The sequence below is a fragment of the Phacochoerus africanus genome, chromosome 13 (assembly GCF_016906955.1).
Source record: "Phacochoerus africanus isolate WHEZ1 chromosome 13, ROS_Pafr_v1, whole genome shotgun sequence".
NCBI lineage: Eukaryota > Metazoa > Chordata > Mammalia > Artiodactyla > Suidae > Phacochoerus > Phacochoerus africanus.
Genome location: NC_062556.1, coordinates 11640798 through 11663762, shown reverse-complemented (window position 1 = coordinate 11663762; position 22965 = coordinate 11640798). Strand labels below are relative to the sequence as shown.

General features: G+C 36.6%; 1 protein-coding gene across 8 annotated transcripts in view; it reads right to left on the bottom strand.

Moving 5' to 3' along the window:
• NBEA (neurobeachin) overlaps nucleotides 1-22965 on the bottom strand; it is a 636767-nt gene that overhangs the window by 74752 nt on the left and 539050 nt on the right. For all 8 annotated transcript variants that reach the window (XM_047756277.1, XM_047756280.1, XM_047756278.1 and 5 more), the window contains 2 exons: nucleotides 11693-11833; nucleotides 5138-5257 (listed from right to left, as the gene is read on the bottom strand). In XM_047756277.1, the coding sequence (XP_047612233.1) occupies nucleotides 5138-5257; nucleotides 11693-11833 (261 nt within the window). The remainder of the gene's footprint in view (nucleotides 1-5137; nucleotides 5258-11692; nucleotides 11834-22965) is intronic.

The following is a 22965-nucleotide window of genomic DNA, read 5'->3' as shown; positions in this document are numbered from 1 at the left end:
AGCACCAGACATGTAAATGAAGTCATCTTGAGTCTTTCAGACCCAGAAAGACCAACTCATGTGACCCCTTCACTGATCAGACACAATTTATACCTGACTAACCTCTGAGAAAATAAATGTTTGTGTGTGTGTGTGTGTGTTAAAGCTAGTAAATTTTGGGGTGTTTTAGGCACAGCAATAAATGACAAGAGTATGATTTGATCAGCCAATTACTCCAAACTAGTCAATGTGGCTGGATATGACTGTGAGACCATGCAGGAGAATTAAAGCAGCAAAACATCCACTGGATCACGGTCTGGAAATAACTGAACAGACCTCAGTGCTAGTTCTGGCTTCCTTTTTACCTGCTGTATGAATTTAGGCAAGTCATTTAATATCTGCAAACCTCATTTACAGAAGAGGGATAATGACAGCTATCTCCTGTGACTGTTTTGAGGACTGTATCAAATAACCAAGAAAATGCATGTTTGAAAACTACTGAGCATGATTCAAGAAGAATGACTTCTCCCACTCCAACTTAGAAGGATGCTCCTACAGAGATGCTGTAGGCACTAGCTTGCCTGCTGAAAACAACAGCTCTTCTGTGTGCTTTCTTCCTATTGAAAGATTTCTGTTCATCAGCCTCTCCTTAAGGAAAGAGTCCAAGTAGCTTAAACTTTCCTAAGTGAAAACGGTGCAGAAAGTCACCAAATATTACTAAAGAAATGACAAGATGAATATTGTAACAGGCATTTTGTGTCTTTAACTGTGATTTCTAGTTTATTTTAACAGCTATACGAAAACCCCATGGTACAGTTAACAGTATTATATGTGCCCCTCAATAATAAGAAAATATCCTCAAACACGATTTCTAATTTACAAGCTTATGACAAGTTCAAGCTGCTAAGAAATTGGACTTGAAAGTACGTCTTAGAATGATAGAAGACCACTATTAACACTATCCTAATTGTATACCTCTTGCATCCAATCTGACATTTCAGTTTAATATATTTGGCTGAGAGAGCATACTACTTTACGGCTTCCTAGTGAAATCAAATCCAGCCCAGACGTTTTCACTTTTCTAATATAATTCACGGCAAGGTTTTAAAGCTGCCATCTCTCTCTTCCCTCTTCTCAAAAGATTGATGCCCTGGCATTCATTAATTCCATAAGAGCTCATAATGGGCCAGTGAGTCAGTGGTGAGTACCTCCATGAACTGTATTAATTTACACTATGTCACCTTAATGACATTTTGTCACAGCTACTTTTCCTGACATCTACATAGCTATTCAAAAGTAATATAACAACTTTTGAAGGCATTAAGGAAAATGAGTTTAAGAACTTCAGTAAGTTGGATGTCATTATTACCAAGACTACAATAGAGGAGCGACACCTTAAAAAATAAAATAAAATTAAAAAATGAAGGGTCCTGACTTAGACTCAGGAGACCTTTCTCTCGAAAGGTCACTTCGCCACCACTCCTTCTCTGCCCAGCTTGTACTCATTATCACAGGAAGAGACTGATGCTAATAGAGAGAGACGGAATGAAGCCATTTCCTTGGTCCTTGTTCTCGCTCACACGAGAACTTACCTGACGCAGGAGGGACTGCATAGATACTTTTCTATGCAGAGATATAAAAATATTTCTTTAAAATTATATAGCACATGCTTTATTTTATTTGCTTAGGGATACGAAATCAAAAGTTTACATTTTTAACACATAGTTAGTAAAACTACTATTATTTCTGGCAACACTTTTTTCCCCAGCTAAATCAGGTATGATTGTAGAGGGGAAAATACTGTTTATGTCAATAAATGTATTTAAACATGAATTTAGAAAATCTCAAGTATAAAACCATCGATATTTCCAAAAAAATTCTTCCTAACATTCCTTCAATGAGGACCCCCAAATTCTGATGCTATAAAGGGAAAGAATCATATATTTGGGCATAGACACACACAAAACCACAAAAATGTTACTGAAATATAACAGAGCTGGAAGACTGACTAACCGTACTTGCAATGCAACTTTCTATATATTCAAAGGTATTTTTCGAGTCCACAAGAAAAAGACATGTAATCCAACTGAAATATGGGCCAAAGATATGAGCAAGTTTACAAGTCAATAATTACACGGAAAATGCTCAAATTCACTCATGATCAATAAGATGCAGGCCAAAACAAAGGTGACTCGATTTTTCACTCACCGGACTAACATAAGTTACCCTGTGTACTCTAAGAGGGATGGTGGGGGGCCTGGGGAAGCAGGCGTCCTCCCACACTGACGTAGGGAGTAAATTTTCATCTTCGGGAGAGAAGGTTTGCCAATAACTTTCAGAACTACAGATGTATAGAGCCTTGAGTCACCAGCCCCACTTACAGGAATTATCTTTTACATTTACATACAAAGTTCATCAAGATGTCTGTACAAGGATGTTTATGGCAGCCTGTGTTTAACAATAACAACCAGAGAGAAAGACAAGCTATCCATCAACAGAAGACGGTAAACGAATCCTTGTATCCGTGCAGCCTTCAAAAAGAAAGGGTCTAGATGGAAGATATTCAAGACATATTATTATACAATATGAAATGTTCAGGGTGGTGGTGGGAGAGAACTGAAATCCAGAGCAATCCTTGCAACATCAGGTCCAGGAAATGAGCATCTTATGAACGAATTAAGTTGGGAAGTTGGGGGGTGGTACCTGTTTGTATGAAGTACGGCTGCATGGGATAGAAACATAAAAACCTCCCAAATAAGTGACAGCCACGTTCATCTCTGTCTTTGATGATGCACCCTTAGGGGCCAAAGGAACACAGGAAGTAACACAATGTAAATGTTTTTGAAAAGTTTTGGGACAGGAAAACTGATGGGAAAGCCTGGCATGGGCACTGATCACCAGAGACTAACATGTAACCTGGTGAGCTATCTGATTATCAGAAGCAGCAACACAGTTCTCAAGACAGAAGGCAAAGCCTAAAACTCTATCCACATACATGAATTAGGATGACTGACTCTGATGTGTGGGTGCGTTTGTGGAGGTTAATTTGAATTAAGCTGAAAAGCCAATTTTCTGTTTTGTGATGATATCAAGGATGAACAGTGATCAAAATTTCACTTTGAAGGGTTTGATATAATATGGAAAGTTCTAAATTAACATATAAAAATCTTACATATGATAGAAAGCCTTAAAATACAGATGAGAATATTTAGTTCTTACACCAAGTATTTACTGACTGCTTCTTAAGAACACTGTGCTAATTCTGGAAGCCTATGGGCTCCCCATTTTTTTTTTCCTGTTAATTCTTGTATAAATCACATTCATTATTCATACAAAAGCAACTCGAGGTTTTTTCTCTGACAAACTGTACATATAGAAACAAATTTCCAGTTGGAAATTTGTGGAAGTGCTCCATGTCTTGTGACACTTGAAGAAAAAAAAAAGTTTCCAGTTTTTATGTTCATAAACCCATGTGGGAGTCAGGGCAGTGAGGCAAGGCCAGCTACTCCGGAGCCAGCAGCGGTCTCTTCACCCTGAAGAGCCCGTTCGGGGCTACTGGGACTCAACTTCCCCACAGAGTTCGGGGCTACATGGGGCAGGTTTCCTCCTGTTTCTCTTGGGAAGTCCACAGGAAGTCCTTAAATACTGTCCAGAGAGGCCTAGGGGTATTGACCCCCACCTCTGCCGACCCTTCCACCCCCTCCCTGAAGCTCCTCGCCTCGGTGGGCCAGAGTTCATGTGAGTCCCTTTACCCCAGGTACTGCCACTCCAGCCCCCTTAGAAGGGGTACCACTGCCTGGAGCCCCCCACCCCCATTTTCTGTTAATTCTCAAACTGTTATTAAATAAGAAATGGACTCCCTCCTTGATTTCATTGGTTGTAAAATCAGTTTAAATGATAGTTTCTGGATTTTTAGACTTGAATTCCACAGCTAACTTTTGAAGCTGTTAGGATTAAAATATGGACTTTAAGAGTTTGCTATAGTAAGAACACATGTTAAATTATCTTATTTTTCAAGCGTGACTATGTTGTATGCATAATTTAATGTTCAGTTATGCACACTTTGATGGTGACGAATAAAACATACAGATACGCTACACACTACTTGGATTCATTGCCTTTGTTTTCTGCTTTGAAAAAGAACCGAATAAAAGCTGCATTCACCCAGTTTCTTACAGTTGAGTAACACTGCAATTGCCTTTTTAAAATGTTTGCAATGCATAAGCATAAATAAGTAAATGACAATTTTGACTTAGTTCATTGCCTGTTGTTCGATTAAGACACTAAATGGAGTGACATTGTTGTGAGCCACACGGGAAGTCTGAAATGGAATGACATTTTAACATTTAAAGAGTCAACAGCCTGAACAGCAGTGATGGAAAAGATCTGAAAAAAAAAGGGATTAAAATAAAAAACACAGATACCTATGTAATAACCTGATTATATAATCTTATTATCAGGAAAAAATGAGAACAAATATATTTTAATGTTCTGAATGCAACCATTTTTTTAAAAAAACAAAAGCCCATATAAATGCATAACAAATCTTTGTATTTAACAATAGTTAAGTAGTACCAACTGTAAAATTACTCTGCTTTCTGGCTGTTCCTGGATATTGTGTGTGTGCTGGTTGAATCTAATGTGTATTGTTGCATAGTATCCCCAGGCGCAGTCAAGTAAAAGCTAAGGCTGCACAAAAAAGCCTACATTTTAAATGGGTCTTGTCATTAATGCTTTATTAATTGCCCCAGGCTACGTAAACCCAAAGCTGGGCAAGCTATAACAATATGACACATTAAGGTCAAATCCAATTCCTGCTGTGTTTTATGGAATGGGCCAAATATTGAGTTAACAGCAGGAAAGGCAATTTATGGGCTTTTCTTTCCATCTCCTGATTATTAGATCTAAATTAGATAGGAATTTTCTTTGAAATAACAAAAACACCTTAATAGAATAATATAAAAGAATCCTGAATCATTTTCTGTGATGCTCAAAACCATTTCATTCAGTTTCCTTTTAGGTTAGATATACCATATAATTTTAATGTGTGATGGAACAAAGCTTCAGAATAAAATGGCTTATACACGTAGACAAATTTAAATTAAACAAACCGAAGTTTCCACATTTTTGAAATTAATATCGACAAATAAAAGCCTACCTTTACATCAGAAGTATCTCTCTGACTAGTTCTCCAAGACCTCGCGACAGAGGAGAAGGTTCGATTAGGATGGTCAAATTTTCCATCATTTGCATCGAGGAAGAACGTTGTGAAAGGTTCCTAAACAAACAAACAAACAAACAAAGAAGAAGAATCAAGAATTTGACTTTTCTGAACACAACTGTTCTCATTCCTTTGCAAAATATGGCTTTTTTTGGAAACTCTTGAGGTGGAAAATGTTTCCCATGCCAAGACGTCAAGAGGTGCTTGTCTTAGCCTGTCTGGGCCACTGAGTCACCTGTCACTCTGCAAGCATGACAGGTCATTTTGCTTCCTGGCCCTCAGTCTTCTGATTTATAAAATGATGGAGTTCCAGTGCTCTGTGATTTTATGACGAGTGATTCTGTATTCCTGCAATTGTATAATTCAGATCTCCTTTCTTACAACCAAGGCCAATACATAGTAACACTGCCATAAGAAAACCTCTCCAACACTGTTCAGTGCAGTGTGGGATGACAGAGGGAATGGCCGTCTTAGACCACCTGTGAAAGGCTCCCAGCGGTACCATATGACGGTCTCACGATCGCTTCAAAAGGCACATCCCTGGTTAAAATCCTTCCAGAGCTCTTGAGAGCTCTTTGGAAAAAGTCTGAACTACTTACTTTGTTTTAAAAGAGGTCAAATGACCTGGAACCTGCTTAATTCTTACCTCTCCTCATCCCTTCCTTCACATTCTGAGGTCTTGCCAGACTGGTCTCACTTCTCATTCTTTATAGGTGGTATTCCCTCTGCTTGGTACAAACTGAAACCTCTACCTCACCATCTGAACTCGGCTAAGTTCTTTCTATCCTTTAAATCTCAGCCAAGATGGCATTTTCTCCTAAAAGGCTTTCCTTGATTTTCCAAGCTCTCCAGTGTGCTCAAATAGCAACATGCATTTCCTCAAACACATCCCTGAAGCCTCTGTTGTGTTGATCTGTAACTGATTTCTAACTTGCCTATCTTCCCCAGTATATGACTAGGTTCCATATCTATCATATTCACTGTTTTATCTTCCAGCACTTAGAATAACTTCTCATACACAGAGGCTGCTCAGTGTGCAATGTGTTGAAGGAATGAATGAAATAAAATTAATATAAATCAGACTAGATAAACTCTAGTCCTTCTTGTATTCTGTGACTATTATCTTATGATAACGTGGTGTCTGTCGTCAAGGACGTGTTCCCATAGCAGAAAACCTAGGAATAACTATCACAAGATCCTAATATATTTAATTTAATGCTTTTTCTGTGGTTTTTATGTTAGGAGAGAGGCATTATTTCTGATGTCATTAAATTTGCTTCCAAATTTAAAAGAATTAAATAACATTCATTCTTACTAAGGATTTCTTAGAAAACGGTAAGTAAAACAAAGATAAATATATATTTCCTTTTCCATGTTTCTGTCTCTTTTGAATCTATGATAAATGACCTGTCACTCCTCGGTTCAATAATGCTAAGTAATCTCTCCTAAATATTTAGGAAAATATTTTTTGTCTTCAACACATAATCTCCTGTTCATTCTTTTATATCCCTAAAACATTACCTTGCCTCTTTTAAACTCCTCCTTTTGCCACTAGTCATAAAGTCCAGCTGTCAAGCAACAGCTACAAATATTCATCTTTCGCAGTATCTTCCTGAAACTTAGTGTGGCTAGATAGCATCAATTTTGTAAGTGTGTAGCGCATTACCTATTTTCATGTATAGTGCTGAGTGACAGAAAAGCATGATGAAAGAGAGAAGATGAAGAATGATGTTACACTACAGAGGTAAGAGAGGAATACCACTGCTTTCCTTGAAAATAAGACATGCATCCAGAAAGTCTATATTTTTCCTGTCAGTTCTTAACCACTAGTTTGACAAAAAAGTTGCATCTTCAGAATACACGTTACTATTCTAGGGTGATGATGTGAGTCATTTATTTTCCTCTGTAGGCAGTAGGCAGAGAATCAGTTAGAGGCATCAGACTTGTCTCCATGGTTTTTAGCCAATTAAATACAGGTGCGTGAAGACCATTTAAAGCCTTACCTCTTATCATCAGCCACTAAAAGCTGACCTCTAACCCCCATCTACATAATCAAATCCTTCCTTAGTTTTCAGCCCTTAATGAAGGCATGCCAAAAATAGCACAGATGGGCATAGTGAAAATAAATCTGAAAGTGAAGAATTATTCTTTCCGGTCATGAAGTTTATGCATCTGGGAGTTCCCGTTGTGGTTCAGTGGGTTAATAACCTGACATAGTATCCATGCGGTTGCAGGTTTGATCCCTGGCCTCGCTCAGTGGGTTAAGGATCTGGTGTTGCCATAAGCTCTGGTGTAGGTTGCAGATGTGGCTCAGATCCAGCGTTGCTCTGGCTCTGATGTAGGCTGGCAGCTGCAGCCCCAATTTGACTCTTAGGCTGGGAACGTCCACATGCCATGGGTGCAGCTATAAAAAGAAAAAAAGTTTATGAATCTAGTGGCACCTAAAAGCAGAGAATATTGAAGAATCCCACCTTTCACTGTTTGACGTAGCTTTTTAAAAAGATCTGATTAACAACTACTTACTGACATATATTCTACTTACTCCTGAAGGCTTCCAGCTGCTAGAGGGATGGAGTACTCATACAAATGGACAACCTCTTCATTTATAAGTGGGTATTGATCTTTCAAGCTTGGATTACTGTGGAGATTATCTTTTCCCATGTTTCCTTATTACCTTAACGGCGCATGGCAAGGACTTTCTTTTTCATTTGACTCAGGCCTGGCTACTATAGAGGATTCAGGGCTCTATTACATTTAAGAAACTGTTATGTTTATTCACTGGACACATGTTGTTCAAACTGTTTTCTATATTTACATCACCAGGTTAGATATTTTATCATTCTACCAGAAAAGCTTTCAGACTAGAAGATAAGATGGACAAATAAATATTAAACAGATTATTTCAAAAGTTAAAATACTTGCACTTGGGCTTTCAAGACTTCAGGTTCAGTCCTGCAGTATAACGGGCGATGGCAGACTTCCTTCTCCTGATTACATCTACCCCAACCTTCCAACCTTTTCTCGGGGCCAGAAAATCAAACTAAACTGTCCTGCAGGGGACGTACGGGTCCTACTGAATTCTGCCACAACCGCTGGTCCCTGCAAGAACACGAACAACCTTCCAGTGATCACGGCCAGTTCACCCATCCTGGGCCACCTAACCCCAGGCCTCTGCCCCCTTCTCTTTAGCCAATTCCTTACAGGACTTACACGGCTTTTATGACTTAAAAGAGTCTGACACGGCTGTTGCTCAGTCATCTCATAAGAGTCTTTTTTTATGTCCCTCTCCCCTCGTAGTTGGCTTCTTTTCCTTCTCTTCATTTTATTTGAAACAAACTCTATCCATCAGTAACAGGTAGTGCTTGGGGTATGACTTTATCAGAGAAAAGACGTACACTTTGAAGTTATATAAAGCATAATAAAGACCAAAGGGAAAGGAACTAAGGGTTATCGAGCACCTGCCTGTGCTCAGCTCTGTACGCTCCTAGTGAACTCATTCTTCTCTATTATTCTTCGAGCAGGTATAATTATTCCCACTTAATATCCGAGAAAGATCACATTCTAAGAAATGAAGGAAACATTACTTCTACTGCCTAACTTCAGAAGTTTATTTTTTTCCAAATGCTTTTGAAAGAAATGAGAAGTATCTTTCAGAATCTTCAGGAACCTGTGTACCTACTATACACCAGGCTCTTGCTTAAGAATGCCTCATCTTCCTCTAAGTCAATGTGCATCGTCCTGTATGTATCAGTTAATCAGGAGAAACATGACAATAATATTTTATTCAATAGCATTATCTTTTGGTTTTAATTGCAACACTTGCATAAGGATTTCTACTATTTTTTTTTTTTTACTACAAATATATACTATCAAAGATATACTATGGTTTAAAAAGGCTCTTGGCTAGGTTTTCAGAATAATCCATAACTTAAAAAGTAAGTCCCAAATTCCAAGTAACTAATCTGCAAATTAACTTTTGTTGTACAACCTTCACTTCACTTCCCACTTCACTTGAAATGTTTGACAATTCGAACATACTGAATTCAGAAGGTGAACAGACTACGAAAGGATGCAAAGGTCAGAGGGTAAGATTTCATGACTTCTGTGTGTTTGCTATATAGTCAGGGTCAGATTTAAAGCAAAAGCATTCCAAGTAAAACGTGTCCTTTTGTACTAGTTAGTATCTGAAGAAACTCCAAACTCTGTTATAATAGTTTATTCATCACTTGCCCAGTGGCGGCTAGCAAAGAAACAGCCTTTTCAGAATCTTGTAATTTAAACAAGTGACTCCACTGATAGTGCATCTCAAGTAATATTTTTAATTTAAAGTAATAAGGTATGTAGTTAATTAGCATATAAAGCAATTATTATGATTGTCATATGAAATATATTGACTAAAACTAATAATCAGTTTAATGATTTGGGGTCTAAAAGGCTTGAAAGGTAAAGGGCAGATACTTAATCTGTGTTTTGTTTTTATGAACCAATGTTTAGTGACATGAGCTTTAATGCATTTTCTACTTCATAAACTCCCTGGGAGGGGAGTGAGGAAATTACAACTCCTTGGGCCCTTAGGTTAAACACTAAGGTATTAGGCCATGATACTTCTATTTATAACAGTAGGATTTAAGACGTGTTGGCTGAATGAGTTCCCGAGAAAAGCAGTCCTGTGGTTCTATGTTGCCAAGACGGGAGCCACAGGCCACAGTGAGTACTTAAAGTATGACCACTTCAAACTGAATGTGCTCTGAATATAAAATGTATTCTGGATTTCAAAGAATACCAAAACTATAAAATATTTCATGAGTGATTCAGTCATGTATCTATGTGTCATTAATCATTTTATACTAGCTACATGTTGAAATTCTAACATTTTGGATACACTGAGCTCACAAATATATTTATTAGATTAATCTCGTTTCTTTTTACTCTTAAATGTGGCTACTAGGAAATTTAAAGTACAAAATAAGTGACTTGCATTGTATTTCCACCATGTGGTACAGCTATAGACGACACTAAAAGGGCATGTGTGTGGGGTAAACAGGGATGGATTTCTGTCACACCTTTGCATAGATTCAAATTTGTGTTCCATTTCACTGCAATAAGAAGTCAACTTAGGGATAAATGATGATTTATTATTTGATAAAATGTTTAGCTTATCAGGGACAGAGGAGTGTTAACTCAAGCTGTTGATAAGTATTTTTATGAACTTACACGTACATTCTTATAAATCTGACTTGGATTATAAAAAAGCTACTGAATTCCATTTTACATATTTCAATTTACTATTTTATATATGTAATACAAATATACTCTCACTAATTATCAAAACCCACTTGATAACGTCTCTTCAGAAATGGTTCCTGACTTTTTTAATCACCTAAATGCCCAAGAAAGACCTCTTACTCCCCCCATGGTGGTGAGAAAAAATAGCAATGATTATTTCTTGTTTTTCATTTTCTTGCCTGCCTATCTGTGGGCCCAAATAAAAATAAGAACATATTTTATGTACATTATAAGGGATGCCAGCTGTTTGGATCTTGACTGGTAAATTTTTGTATTTCTGTGTTTAGTTTTGACCTATGCCTACAACTGCAAGACAGAGGCTATGAAGTTGTCTACATAAACATGAGCTTGCAATTCAGAAAAGCCTTTACCTTTTGCCTGAGCGTGAAGTATTTTCTTACATCTGCAGAGTATTAATAAATTATTACAGTCCATAAACTAAAGAAATAGTCTGAGGAGCCAGGAAAGGAATTGAGCAGTCATGACAAGGGCTCCAGATGCGTCATAAAGCTCTGCCACATAATGTGTGACCTCACAGGGACAATTCAGTAAGGTGATGGGTGTAGAACCTCAATCCGCAGGCTAAAGAATGAGTGGGAGGTGACAGAGACAAGCACAGGGTGGCACAGTACAGAAAGGCTGTGCTGTAGTACACTTGACTTTGCAGGGGGAGCCCTGAGAAGTCACCGCAGAATGGGTGTGGGCTAGGAGGAGCTATGTATGTGTTATGTATGCATGCATGCATATAACAGACTGGGGAGACTTGAATATATTTCGGTCCTAGGAGAAAGAGAAAATAGTCTTCAAAAACATTTAGAAAACTGTTTTTAAAATATAATGTCCAAGAAGCAGAATTGAGAGGGCTGGGAGGAGTCCCAGCATGTGCCAATCAGTGAGAAAGGGAATGGGATATTACGGATGCGCTTCAGGAGCCTGCTTCTTTTTATAACGGGTTCAGGTTTAAGAAACTTACTTGGCAAATGAGACACTCATTAACAAAGAAAAAGGATTCCGGTTTTGCTGGCGCTTGGAACCTCTCATTTCTACTTCACTGTTCTCTAATCTTTGTTTAAAACAAGTAACAAGTTCATTTGAGTAATTAAAAAAAAATAACAAGTATATCTGATTTTTATTTAACTGACTTATGCCAAATACTGAGAGATATTTAAAGGCAAACTCTAACTTAACGAAACACTCAACACTCACAATTCGAACAAGCCAGGACAAGGTGGACGTTGCCGTTGAGTAGTGTGTGTTATAATGGTAGGGCGGGCTCTGGTCATCTTCCCATGTCTCGTAACGCTCTGCGTAAAATACAGCTCTCTTTGGGTTCAAAGCACCAATCGGCTGCAAAAAGAGAAAAAGAAACATTTTGTTTAAGACAGTTGCATTATCCTATATTATAACTCTTCACCTGAAAGTATTTACTGTTCATTTGTTTTAACCACAGAACATAAATCACTTATGTTGTATGATATTTTTTCCAAGTCTGGTTTCGATACTGATATTTGATTTTGATAATCACTACACTTGCTAAACATCACTCAAGAAGATGATTTACACATGCAAGGTTTCTAGGTTTCCAGGTTTCCAGGTTTTACCAAAAGTTTCAGTAAACTAGATTACCAGAGACGGTCCAGTTTAAACTGTTAAGGTAAAACCACAGTAGGTGAAAACTGTTATTTTCCTGCCTACTTAACCACAACCGTAATGAATATTTAGCTTGATCGCAGGAAACCTGGCAAGGGAGAGTGAAGCAGTTGACCAAGTGATAACCATATTAGAGAAGACCTTGTCTCAACAGCCTGACACCCAGCGTGTGAAAGTCAACAGTCACTCCGACGGAAACCCTGTTGGAATGTTAGCCCCGTTCTGTTATTATTACAGATTAAATGTAAATTTTTTTTATTAAATTCAACAGCAAATATAAGGCTGACGGAAATAATCCAGACAATTCAGATTCCCTGGAAAGGATGGTGTTAAAGCCACTGAGACTTGTCCTCCCAACACCACCACACGAGGGACGATGATGGTAGTCCTTGTAGCAGAGCTCATGGGAAACTGCTCAAGATACTATTATATATATATGAAGTTTTTTTTTTTGGTCTTTTTGTCTTTTTAGGGCCACACCTGTGGCATGTGGAGGTTCCTAGGCTAGGTGTCCCATTGGAGCTGTAGCCACCAGCCTAACGCCAGAGCCACAGCAACGTGAGATCTGAGCTGTATCTGCAACCTACACACAGGTCACGGCAATGCCGGATCCTTAATCCACTGAGCGAGGCCAGGGATCTAACCCGCATCCTCATGGATGCTAGTTGGGTTTGCTAATCGCTGAGCCACAATGGGAACTCCCATATATATTTTTTTTCAACAAAGCACATGTTACTTAGATCATTGTCTCAAACTTCCTAGCACACGTAATCATGAAGAATTTCTGCTATATAGCCCTCAAATAGCAAACTGCCTTATGTTAAGTTTTTGTCCGATTTTGGTTTAACAGCATATGGAACCCATTTATGTGATACCTAATAGCTACATTATTTTGTTTTCAAACTCTAAAAAATAAATGTTTCTACAGAAAACAAAGGTAAAATATAATACCTTAATTTCAAAATGTAATATTACTTGTTAAATATGAAGTTCCCTCGAAGGCTTAATTTTAACAAGAGAAGTAGTAGAAAATTAGTGTTTCAATGGGAGACAAATACTGTTACACAAGAGAGAAAGATCCATTTATAAATTGCTTGTAAGCTTTTTCTTTTGGTCCCAGGGGACTAATTCAAATAATACAATGATGTCAGCAGTTAATAGTCTGTTAGAATTTACATAATAAACTCTTATTTGTAAGGATTCTTATTCTGAATGTTAAAATTATTTTAAAATTATGTTCATTTTCCTTAAACATAATTATGACTTAACAAAGACAAAATAATTTAATTATTTATTTTTTTAAAACTTTGGTTAAAACATATTTTTTACAACATTCTAAGGCTTAAACTTTATCCTGTGTTACACGTCACTGGTTATCTCTCAGATGTTTTTACCTGGATATAGAAAGGCAACGTAATTTCATTAAATGTCACACAATATGAATAATATTTAAAACAAGTGTATAATTACTTTCTGGTAATTACTATAACGAATGTGAGTTCTGTCACTAACCTGATATAGCAACATTTCATGTAAAATGGCCTACATATTTCATACTTTTCTAGATGTTTAGTTATGTTTTTCTAAGTCAATAAGTATACTTTTTCAAAATATTTAAAATGTTCAGTACTTTACTCTGTCTTGAATATACTCACAGATCCTTCACATGTATAAAATATCTGCACAGGACTTCCCGTTGTGGCTCAGTGGAAATGAACCTTACTAGCATACATGAGGATGCTGGTTCGATCCCTGCCCTTGCTCAATGGCTTAAGGATCTGGTGTTGCTGTGAGCTGTGGTGTAGGTTGCAGATGCAGCTTGGATCCTGCGTGGCTGTGGCCAGCAGCTTTAGCTGTCATTTGACCCCCAGCCTGGGCCTTCCATACACTGCAGGTGTGGCCCTGAAAAGAAAAAAAAAAAAAAAAAAAAAAGGAGGTCTGCACGAGCCCTCAGAATTGATCTTACCCGACCATGTTTGCTCTGCAAGACCTCACAAAACCAAAACCCAAAAAAGAGCCCCATGGCCCTTCCTCTAATCTTTTCCAGGCTTTTCCTCAACTACTAGAAAAGGAATAAAATAAATACTTACACTTTTTATTTTACTCAGGTTTCATTTTATTGGCATGTTTTACAGAATAGTATTGGCATGTTTTATTGGCATGTTTTACAGAATAGTATGGTATAGGAAACAGCTGCCCTGTATCAAAGTCAATATATGCCTCCATGAGTAACTTCTTAAAAAACATGTCTAGTTTTGAATTTTTATCTCATGCATTTAGAAATAAATTTTATAAAGCAAATGTAAATAATTTGGTTTGTGCTTATTATTTTTCTATTAATTTGCTTTAAGAAGCAATAAGTGGGGGTTCCTGTCCTGGCTCAGCAGTAAGGAACCCAGCTAGTATCCATGAGGATGCACGTTCAATCCCTGGCCTTGCTCAGTGGCTTAAGGATCTGGTGTTGCCATGAGCTGTGGTGTAGGCCACAGATGCGGCTCGGATCCCATGTTGCCGTGGCTGTGGCACAGGCCGGCAGCTGTAGCTCCGATTCGACCCCTAGCCTGGGAGCTTCCATATGCCAGGGGTGCAGCCCTAAATAGGCAAAAAAAAAAAAAAAAAAAAGACAGAAGCAATAAGTCAAAGGAAAAATTATTAAAAACATCTGTTTGGGAAATGAGACTTTCATCACAGATGACATATTTTCCTATGGGATCCAAATAGATATGCCTATCTGTCTATGTACCTATGTATCTATCTATGTCTTACCTACGTACCAATCAATCATCCACCTATCTATACCTACCTACTTAATCTATGTATATAAACTGACAAAGTTGTTTGTTATCCTTTTAAAATTGAGCAAATGATGCAATGTCAATACCATTTGGATTTAGTAAATAAGACAGAATTCTGTTTGTTTTTTTTATATAAACAAACCCAAAACTACACTTAATGAAGTGTATATATTTATTTTGCAATCTTTTTCAATTTTTATCATAATTACTGTGGAATAGTTTCCTTTACTCTCAACCACTAGGCATTGGGACATAGCCACCTTGTGGTTTTCCAGGGTTCCCATAGGAAACATATAACTGAAAGTTTAGAACTTGCTATTAGATTTGTTATTTTGTCCTTTAAGTTTGTATGTTATAAGTTGATACTACAACAGATTACAAAAAATGATCATATAACAATGCAAAATTTTAAAAAAGTTTCACCTCTACAATACGTTATTACTATAATTCAATTTCTATAAAGCACATACCTTGTAAAAAGCACTATTCTCAATATGAAATTGATGAAAAATTACATGTGCAACATGGCCATGCCTTCACGAAACACTACTGAATTTATTGAAGAAACGATGTTGAAGATTTTCTCTCTCACTTGATTTCTCCTTTTTGAATACCAAAGGGAGATATTTGTCTCAGCCTTAAGTACAACAAAAAGCTTGGTTTTCCTGATAAACTGATTTTATTATATGGAACAAAAATCCTGATAGATGCTTAGGGAGACATATTATTAAAGGCTATGAGAAATATTATTGTAAACAGCACTGCCTAATTTCGTTTACTCCAGTGTTTATCTATCTATCTATCTATCTATCTATCTATCTATCTATCCATTCCTTTCTACTAGAACTTCATTCTTCCTTCTGTCTTCCTGTTAACATGCAAAATCTAGTGTTCACTGGAATGTACTTTGAAAATTTCTGGTTAAAAGCACTATAGTATATATTTTTGAGTGCTTTTTCTTTCATTTAGGTTTCCTATTTTCTTTCCCTTTCTGTCTTCTTAGCTTTGATCTTTTTTTTTTTAATTTTATGAACTCTTACAAGTCTTATCAGATCTTTTCTATGGAACAAGTATATAAGTTAAATAAAATAGGTTAAAGTAAGCAAGAAAAATTATTTAAATAAAAATTGCTTATTGAGTAAATGGCACTATATGAGACACTAAAAGGACTCTAGAGAACATAAGTCTGAGCATAGAGTTGGGCTGATTTCAATAAATAAACGAATAAAATTAAATGTGGACCAACTTGAAATGTGGTCAATGCCATTAAAATAGATTAAAAATTGTAAGGAGGTCCCATTGTGGCACAGTGGAAATGAATCCGACTAGGAACCATGAGGTTTCGGGTTCAATTCCTGGCCTTGCTTAGTGGGTTAAGGATCTGGCGTTGCCATAAGCTGTGATGTAGGTTGCAGACGTGGCCAAAATCTGGCATTGCTGTGGTTGTGGCATAGGCCGGCAGCTGTAGCTCTGATTAGACCCCTAGCCTGGAAACCTAAAAAAACTGTAAGGACATGGGCACATATCCAGAAAAATATTTCACTGAAGAAGATACATGCACCCCTATGTTCATGGCAGCACCATTCACAATAGCTAAGATATGGAAACAACCTAAATGATCATTGACAGATTAATGGTTAAGATGTGGTACATATACACAATGGAATACTACTCAGACATAAAAAAGAACAAAATAATGCCATTTGCAGCAACATGGATGCAACTAGAGGGTCTCATACCAAGTGAAGTAAGTTAGAAGGAGAAAGACAAATACCATACGACATCAGTTATATCTGGAATCTAATACATGGCACAAATGAACCTTTCCACAGAAAAGAAACAAACTTAGGGACATGGTGAATAGACTGTGGTTGCCAAGGGGGGAGGAGGAGGGAGAGGGATGCACTTGCAGCCTGGGGTTAGTGCATGCAAACTATTGCATTTGGAGTGGATAAGCAATGAAATCCTGTTGTACAACACAGGGAACCCCACCCAATCACTTGTGATGGGACATGATGGAGGATAATATGAGAAAAAGAATATATATACATATATATATAAATACACATATATATAAAATAAAAAACAAATACATTTTAAAATTGTAAGAATTAAAAAGGGTTTTTAAGGAGAAATCAGAGGGCCAATTAAATTAATAACACTGAATCCTAGTACAGAAAAAATTGAAAATGCTTATGATACTCATGGTATTTATATACATATAAAATGTTCAAGAGTTCACTATTGTGTTACAGCTGCTAATGATACTATATATTTGTATAAGATACTATCTTCACATCCATTTTCTGGATTTATTTCCCAAAAGTCTCTGAGGTGGACATGGAATTCATTACAAACCAAAAATCATGATGACAAGGAGATGGGTACCCGGGTCTCTACTCTTTCCACAACACTGCATTGCTTTTTCAGAGCTAAATATGAAATTCTTCTCCTGATGTTATTTTTTTCCTCTAGAACTGCCTACAGGATTCCTCATCCATCACATATCCTCAGAAATGGAATGAACCTTAGGAGCCTACAATCCAACTGCCTTATGCTACAGAGGAGGACAATGAAGAAAAGTCAAATCAAGATCACATTGCTGGCTGATGGCGATACATTTTACAGAACTGGATGAAGCTCTGTGCTATATACAGCTTGTTGCTGGGTACAGCTGACTGATCTGTTTGGCTTCTAAGTAATGCTTTCAGTTTTTAGTTCAACGCTCAACACATTTGAGCTTGTAACATATCTAGATTATCTTATTATCTTTCATTATAATAGCCGAGGGCTTGAAAATCCTTAAAAGACACTTCAAGAATTCTTGCCTTTCTTGTTTTTTTCAGTCATGAGCTACATATCTCATTCTTAAAATTCTCAGTATGATAATATAAAAATCATACCTATAGACCCTTCTGTGCTCATATAAGTTCTCTGACTCTCTTCTTATCCTACAGGGGAATTTCAAATCATTATTCCAGAAGCAGCTCAAATTTCATCTGTGAAGCCTTACATGTCACCATCTGGTAATAGTTAGGCAAAGTTACAACTTCTTTTACCCATAAGACAAGCCCTTAAAGGGAATATCTTATGTTTTATTCATCTATGTATCCACAGTACCTAATATAGCACCTGGCTCTAAATGAGTGAAGACTGATTATATAATATTTTAGATTTCCATATAGAAATTTTAGATGAACTTATTAGGAAAATCAAAAGACAAAACATAATGAAAAAATATTTATAGCGCATATGATAAAAGTCTAGTTTCCTTTAAAAAAAGAACTTCTACAAATCATTAAGAAATCAAGGAATGATCTAATTAAGTAAAAGTGCAAATGAGATGAGCAGGTAATTCACAGAAAAAAATGAATGCAATCCATGCAGGAAAAATACCACCCGCTCATACAATGATACCCATTAGGGTATCGATTCTTTTTCTCTTCAGCATCCATTATTCCTTCTTCCTTTTTGGAACACTCCTTCTCCATTCTTGGTCCACCTGTTCAGTGGGCGGACTATTTATTACCAGATCTTTTGGGTAGAAATGTGATCCAGATCTGTCGATCAGCAAATTCTACCATATAGCCAGCCAGACTGTACAGAAATGAGCAAACGATTCAAGTTATTCCAATGAAACTTTGCTGAAACTATCTGGGAAAGAAACATCCTGTATTTCTGGTGGGGGTACAAAAGCGTCACTGCTATAATATAGGGAAGCCTGTGGGGAATGATGCCAATGCAGAAAAATAACAGAGATGCAGCATCCCATGACACTGGTGAGCCCCTGATCCAGTCTTCCTGAACGGACCCACCCCTGTATTTCTCAGTTACATTAGCTAAAACAACTTTTTATACTTGAAATCACAGCCCGTTTAAGTTGATTTTCTATTACTGGTAATCGATGATCAGAAGTACATCAGCAGTTCTTAAAATGTCAAACAAAACATTTTTATTCATTAGATTGTAAAAAGTTATTAAGTTTCATAATACTCGCTGTTGGCCAGGATGGAGCAAAACATGATATCTCATAATACTATTGCTAGGAATACAATTGGTATACATTTCTTGTGGGGAAAATTGGTAATATTGAAAAAAATACACATATATATGCTTTTGATCTGGTAATTCTACTTGGAGGACTTTATAACATGGAAAGAATAAGATATAAGTATACTTTTCACAGAATTGCTTGAAATGGCCAAAAGACCAAACAAAAACTGGAGGTGATCTAAATTTCCAATAAAGGATTAGTTAAATGAGGAATGATACACTTACACTGCTGCATATTATGTAGCTAATCAAAAAGGCTGATTAGAAAAAATTCCAAGATGAAGTAGTTGACTAAAAATTGAGTGCCTTCTATTGTAGAAATTATTTTAGATCCTAGAATAAGATAAATGAGGACACTGTTCTCATGAAGTTTGCATTCAAGTGTAGATGTGTATGCATGCATTTAAGGGAAACTCTGCATATGTATGTGTGTGTGTGTGTGTGTGTGTGTGTGTGTGTCCTTCTGAAAAGAAAGGCAAAATCTAAATAAACAATTTAGGAAATGAGAAAACACTGGTGATAAGTGCTCTACTGACAATTAAAATAGATATAGGGTAGCAGCAACTGGAAGCTAGGCAAGGCATCTCTCAAGAACCTCTGAGCAGAGACATGAATGAAGACGCCAGTCATAAGACGTCCTGGGGTAAGAGAATTCAAGACAGAGGAAGAGCTAGTGCAAAGCCTTGAAGGGGGGTGGGGGTGAGGGTTGATGTCATGTTCAAGGAACAGAAGGAAAAGCAGTGTGACTAAAGCATAAGAGATGAGAGGAAGAGTTCATAAGATGCGGTGAGAAAGCGAGTAGAGGCATATCTTATGGCTTTGGAGACCAGAGTGATAAAGTACATTTTATGGCAAGTGCGGTGGTGCGGTGGAAAGTCACTGAATGGATTTAGGCAGAAGATCAAATCTGAGTTAGGTTTAGAAAGGTACCTCCAACATTTCTGTGCAGAATGGATTAGTTAACATTAAATTATCATGACTACTACTTGCACTGAAAAAAATAGCATCATTTAGCATTATCAATGTTTCTCTAAAAATCCTATCATATATATATACAATATATTTTCACTTTAATATTCAGAGAAAAAATTTTGAAGCATACACATCAAATGATACTAATAGTTACCTCTGGGGAGTGAGATTAGTGGAAATTACTAGTTTTCTATCACTCTTTTCTACTGTTTGGTCACGAATTCTGTTTATCTAGCACATGTATAGAACTTTAGCTGGCTTCTAAAATTTGTATGACCCAGAAATATTTTTCAATGTGAACATTTTACCTTTCATAAATTTTAATAAATTATAGTAACTTTATATTTTAGCTAGCAATCAATAAAGATCATATTTTTCCAAATATTAGTAACTATTACCAATCTTCACTGATATTAGACTCACCATATATCAAAACTTTATTAGTTAAAACAAGTGAAACAACAACATGAGGGAAAAAAGACAAATGCAGAAGGTAAGATATTCTACAGGAGAGCTGGCATGGTTTCTTCAAGAAGTAAGCATCATGAAAAAAAAGGGTACTGGTTAGGAACTATTATAGCCTAAAAGATACTTAAGAGACATAAGAATCAAAAGTCATGGGACTTAACTAAACTTAAAAGCTTTTGTACCGCAAAGAAAACCACTGACAATATGAAAAGATAACCCATGGAATGGGAGAAAATATGTGCAAATGATATGACCCATAAGGGGTTAATATCCAAGATCTACAAAAAGCTAATATAACTCAGTATCAAGACAAACAATTCAAATAAAAAATGGAAGACCTGAATAAACATTTTTCCAAAGATGACATACCGATGGCCAACAGTCACATGAAACGATGCTCAACATCGTTTATCATTAGAGAAATACAAATCAAAACCACAATGAATACCATATGATATCACTCATATCTGGTATCTAATATACAGCACAAATGAACCTTTCTACAGAAAAGAAAACCATGGACTTGGAAAATAGACTTGTGGTTGCCTGGGGGTGGGGGGAGAAGAAGGGATCGGGGTTAAGGGATGCAAACTGGGGGTTTTGGAATGGACTAACAATGAGATCCTGTGGTGTAGCAATGAGAACCATGTCTCAGATACCCACAATGCAGCATGACAATGGGAGAAAAAGTTATGTATACATGTATGTGTAACTGGGTCCCCAGGCTGTACAGTGGGGAAAAAAAAAAGTGTGTTGGGGGAAATAACAATTAAAAAAAAAAAGATATCATCTCACACCTGTTAGAATGGCTGTTATCAAAAAAGACCACAAATAATAAATGCTGGCAAGGATTTGGAGAAAAGGGAACCCTTGAACACAGTTGTTAGAATGTAAACTGTGCAGTCACTATGGAAAATAGTCTAGCGATACCTCAAAGAAATAAAAATGGCATTTGTATGTGATGAAGATATTCTAAGTACATATTTGAAGAATATGTACACTAATTCAAAAAGATACATGCACTCTAATGTTCACTGCAGCGTTATTTACAATAGCCAAGACATGGAACATGGAAGCAACCCAAGCGTCCATCAACAAATGAATGGAAAAAGAATATACATCTATATATGTATTTATCACACACAATGGCATACTACTCAGCCATAAAAAGAATAAAGATTTTGTCACTTGCAACAATATAAATGAATCTAGAGGGTATTATGTTTAGTGAAATAAGTCAGAAAGAAAAAAATACTGTACGATGCCACTTATGTGTGGAATCTAAAAAAAAAACACAAATCAATGAATATAACAAAAAGAATTATAGAAAACAAACTAGTGGTTATCAGTAAAGAGAGGGAAGCGGGGAGGGACAAGACAGGAGTAGGGGATTAAGAGGTACAAACTACTACGCATAAAATAAATAAGCTACAAGGATATTCTGTATAGCACAGGAAATATAGCAAATATTTTATAATAACTTTAAGTGGAATATAGTCTATAAAAAATAAATAACTACTTTGTATACCTGAAACTAATGTAATACTCTATATCAACTACACTTTACTTTAAAAGAGAAAACAACTGCTTATTTTAAAAAAATGTACTATGTGGTCCTTGACTGAATCCTGATTTGAGCAAATCAATTTTTTTTTTTTTCCTTTTTAGGGCCACACCTGTGGTATATGGTGGTTCCCAGGCTAGGGGTCAAATCGGAGCTACATCTGCTGGCCTAGAGCTGCTGGCCTACACCACAGCCGCAGCAATGCCAGATCCGAGCCGCATCTGCAACCTACACCACAGCTCATGGCAATGCCAGATTCTTAACCTGCTAAGCAAGGCCAGGGATCGAACCTGCAATCTCATGGTTCCTAGTTGGATTCGTTTCTGCTGCACCACGACGGGAACTCCTGAGCAAATCAATTTTTAAAGACATATGGTAGGTAACTGGGGAAACCTGATTATGGGCACAGTGTTAGATAATATTAGGGAATTATCATAAGTTTTTTTGTTAGGTGTGATGATGTATTCTGGTTATGGAGGAAATTTTTTTTCATACTAAAGAATTTTGGGATAAAATACAGTATCTTTAATTTACCTTGAAAGACTTCAGTAAAACAAAAAAAAAGCTAAAATATTAATAACTATAACATCTAGACATTGTGTAAGTAGGTATTAATTCTCGTTAGTACTTTTGAAAAGTTTTACAATAAGAAGTCAACATAAAGACGGAATGTGGAAACAAAGAAAAATCTTTCAAATTTAACTAAGACATACGGTGCTTATGTTTTAGGTTGTTCTTACCGATAAGAATGATTTTAATTTGGAAATTTGTGTTTGTAAAACATGTGAAAATTTTGTTCTCTTAAATAGATTAAATCTCCCCTTTGCAACTGTATGCACACTATTAATTTGCTTAATATGGCTTTCCATCATCAGGTGAGCTTCAGCTAATTACAAAACAATGGCCACATACATTCTTAAGAAACAGAACCGGAAGTAATGAAGCATTAATAAAAGGAAGTTCTGGGATTTATATTC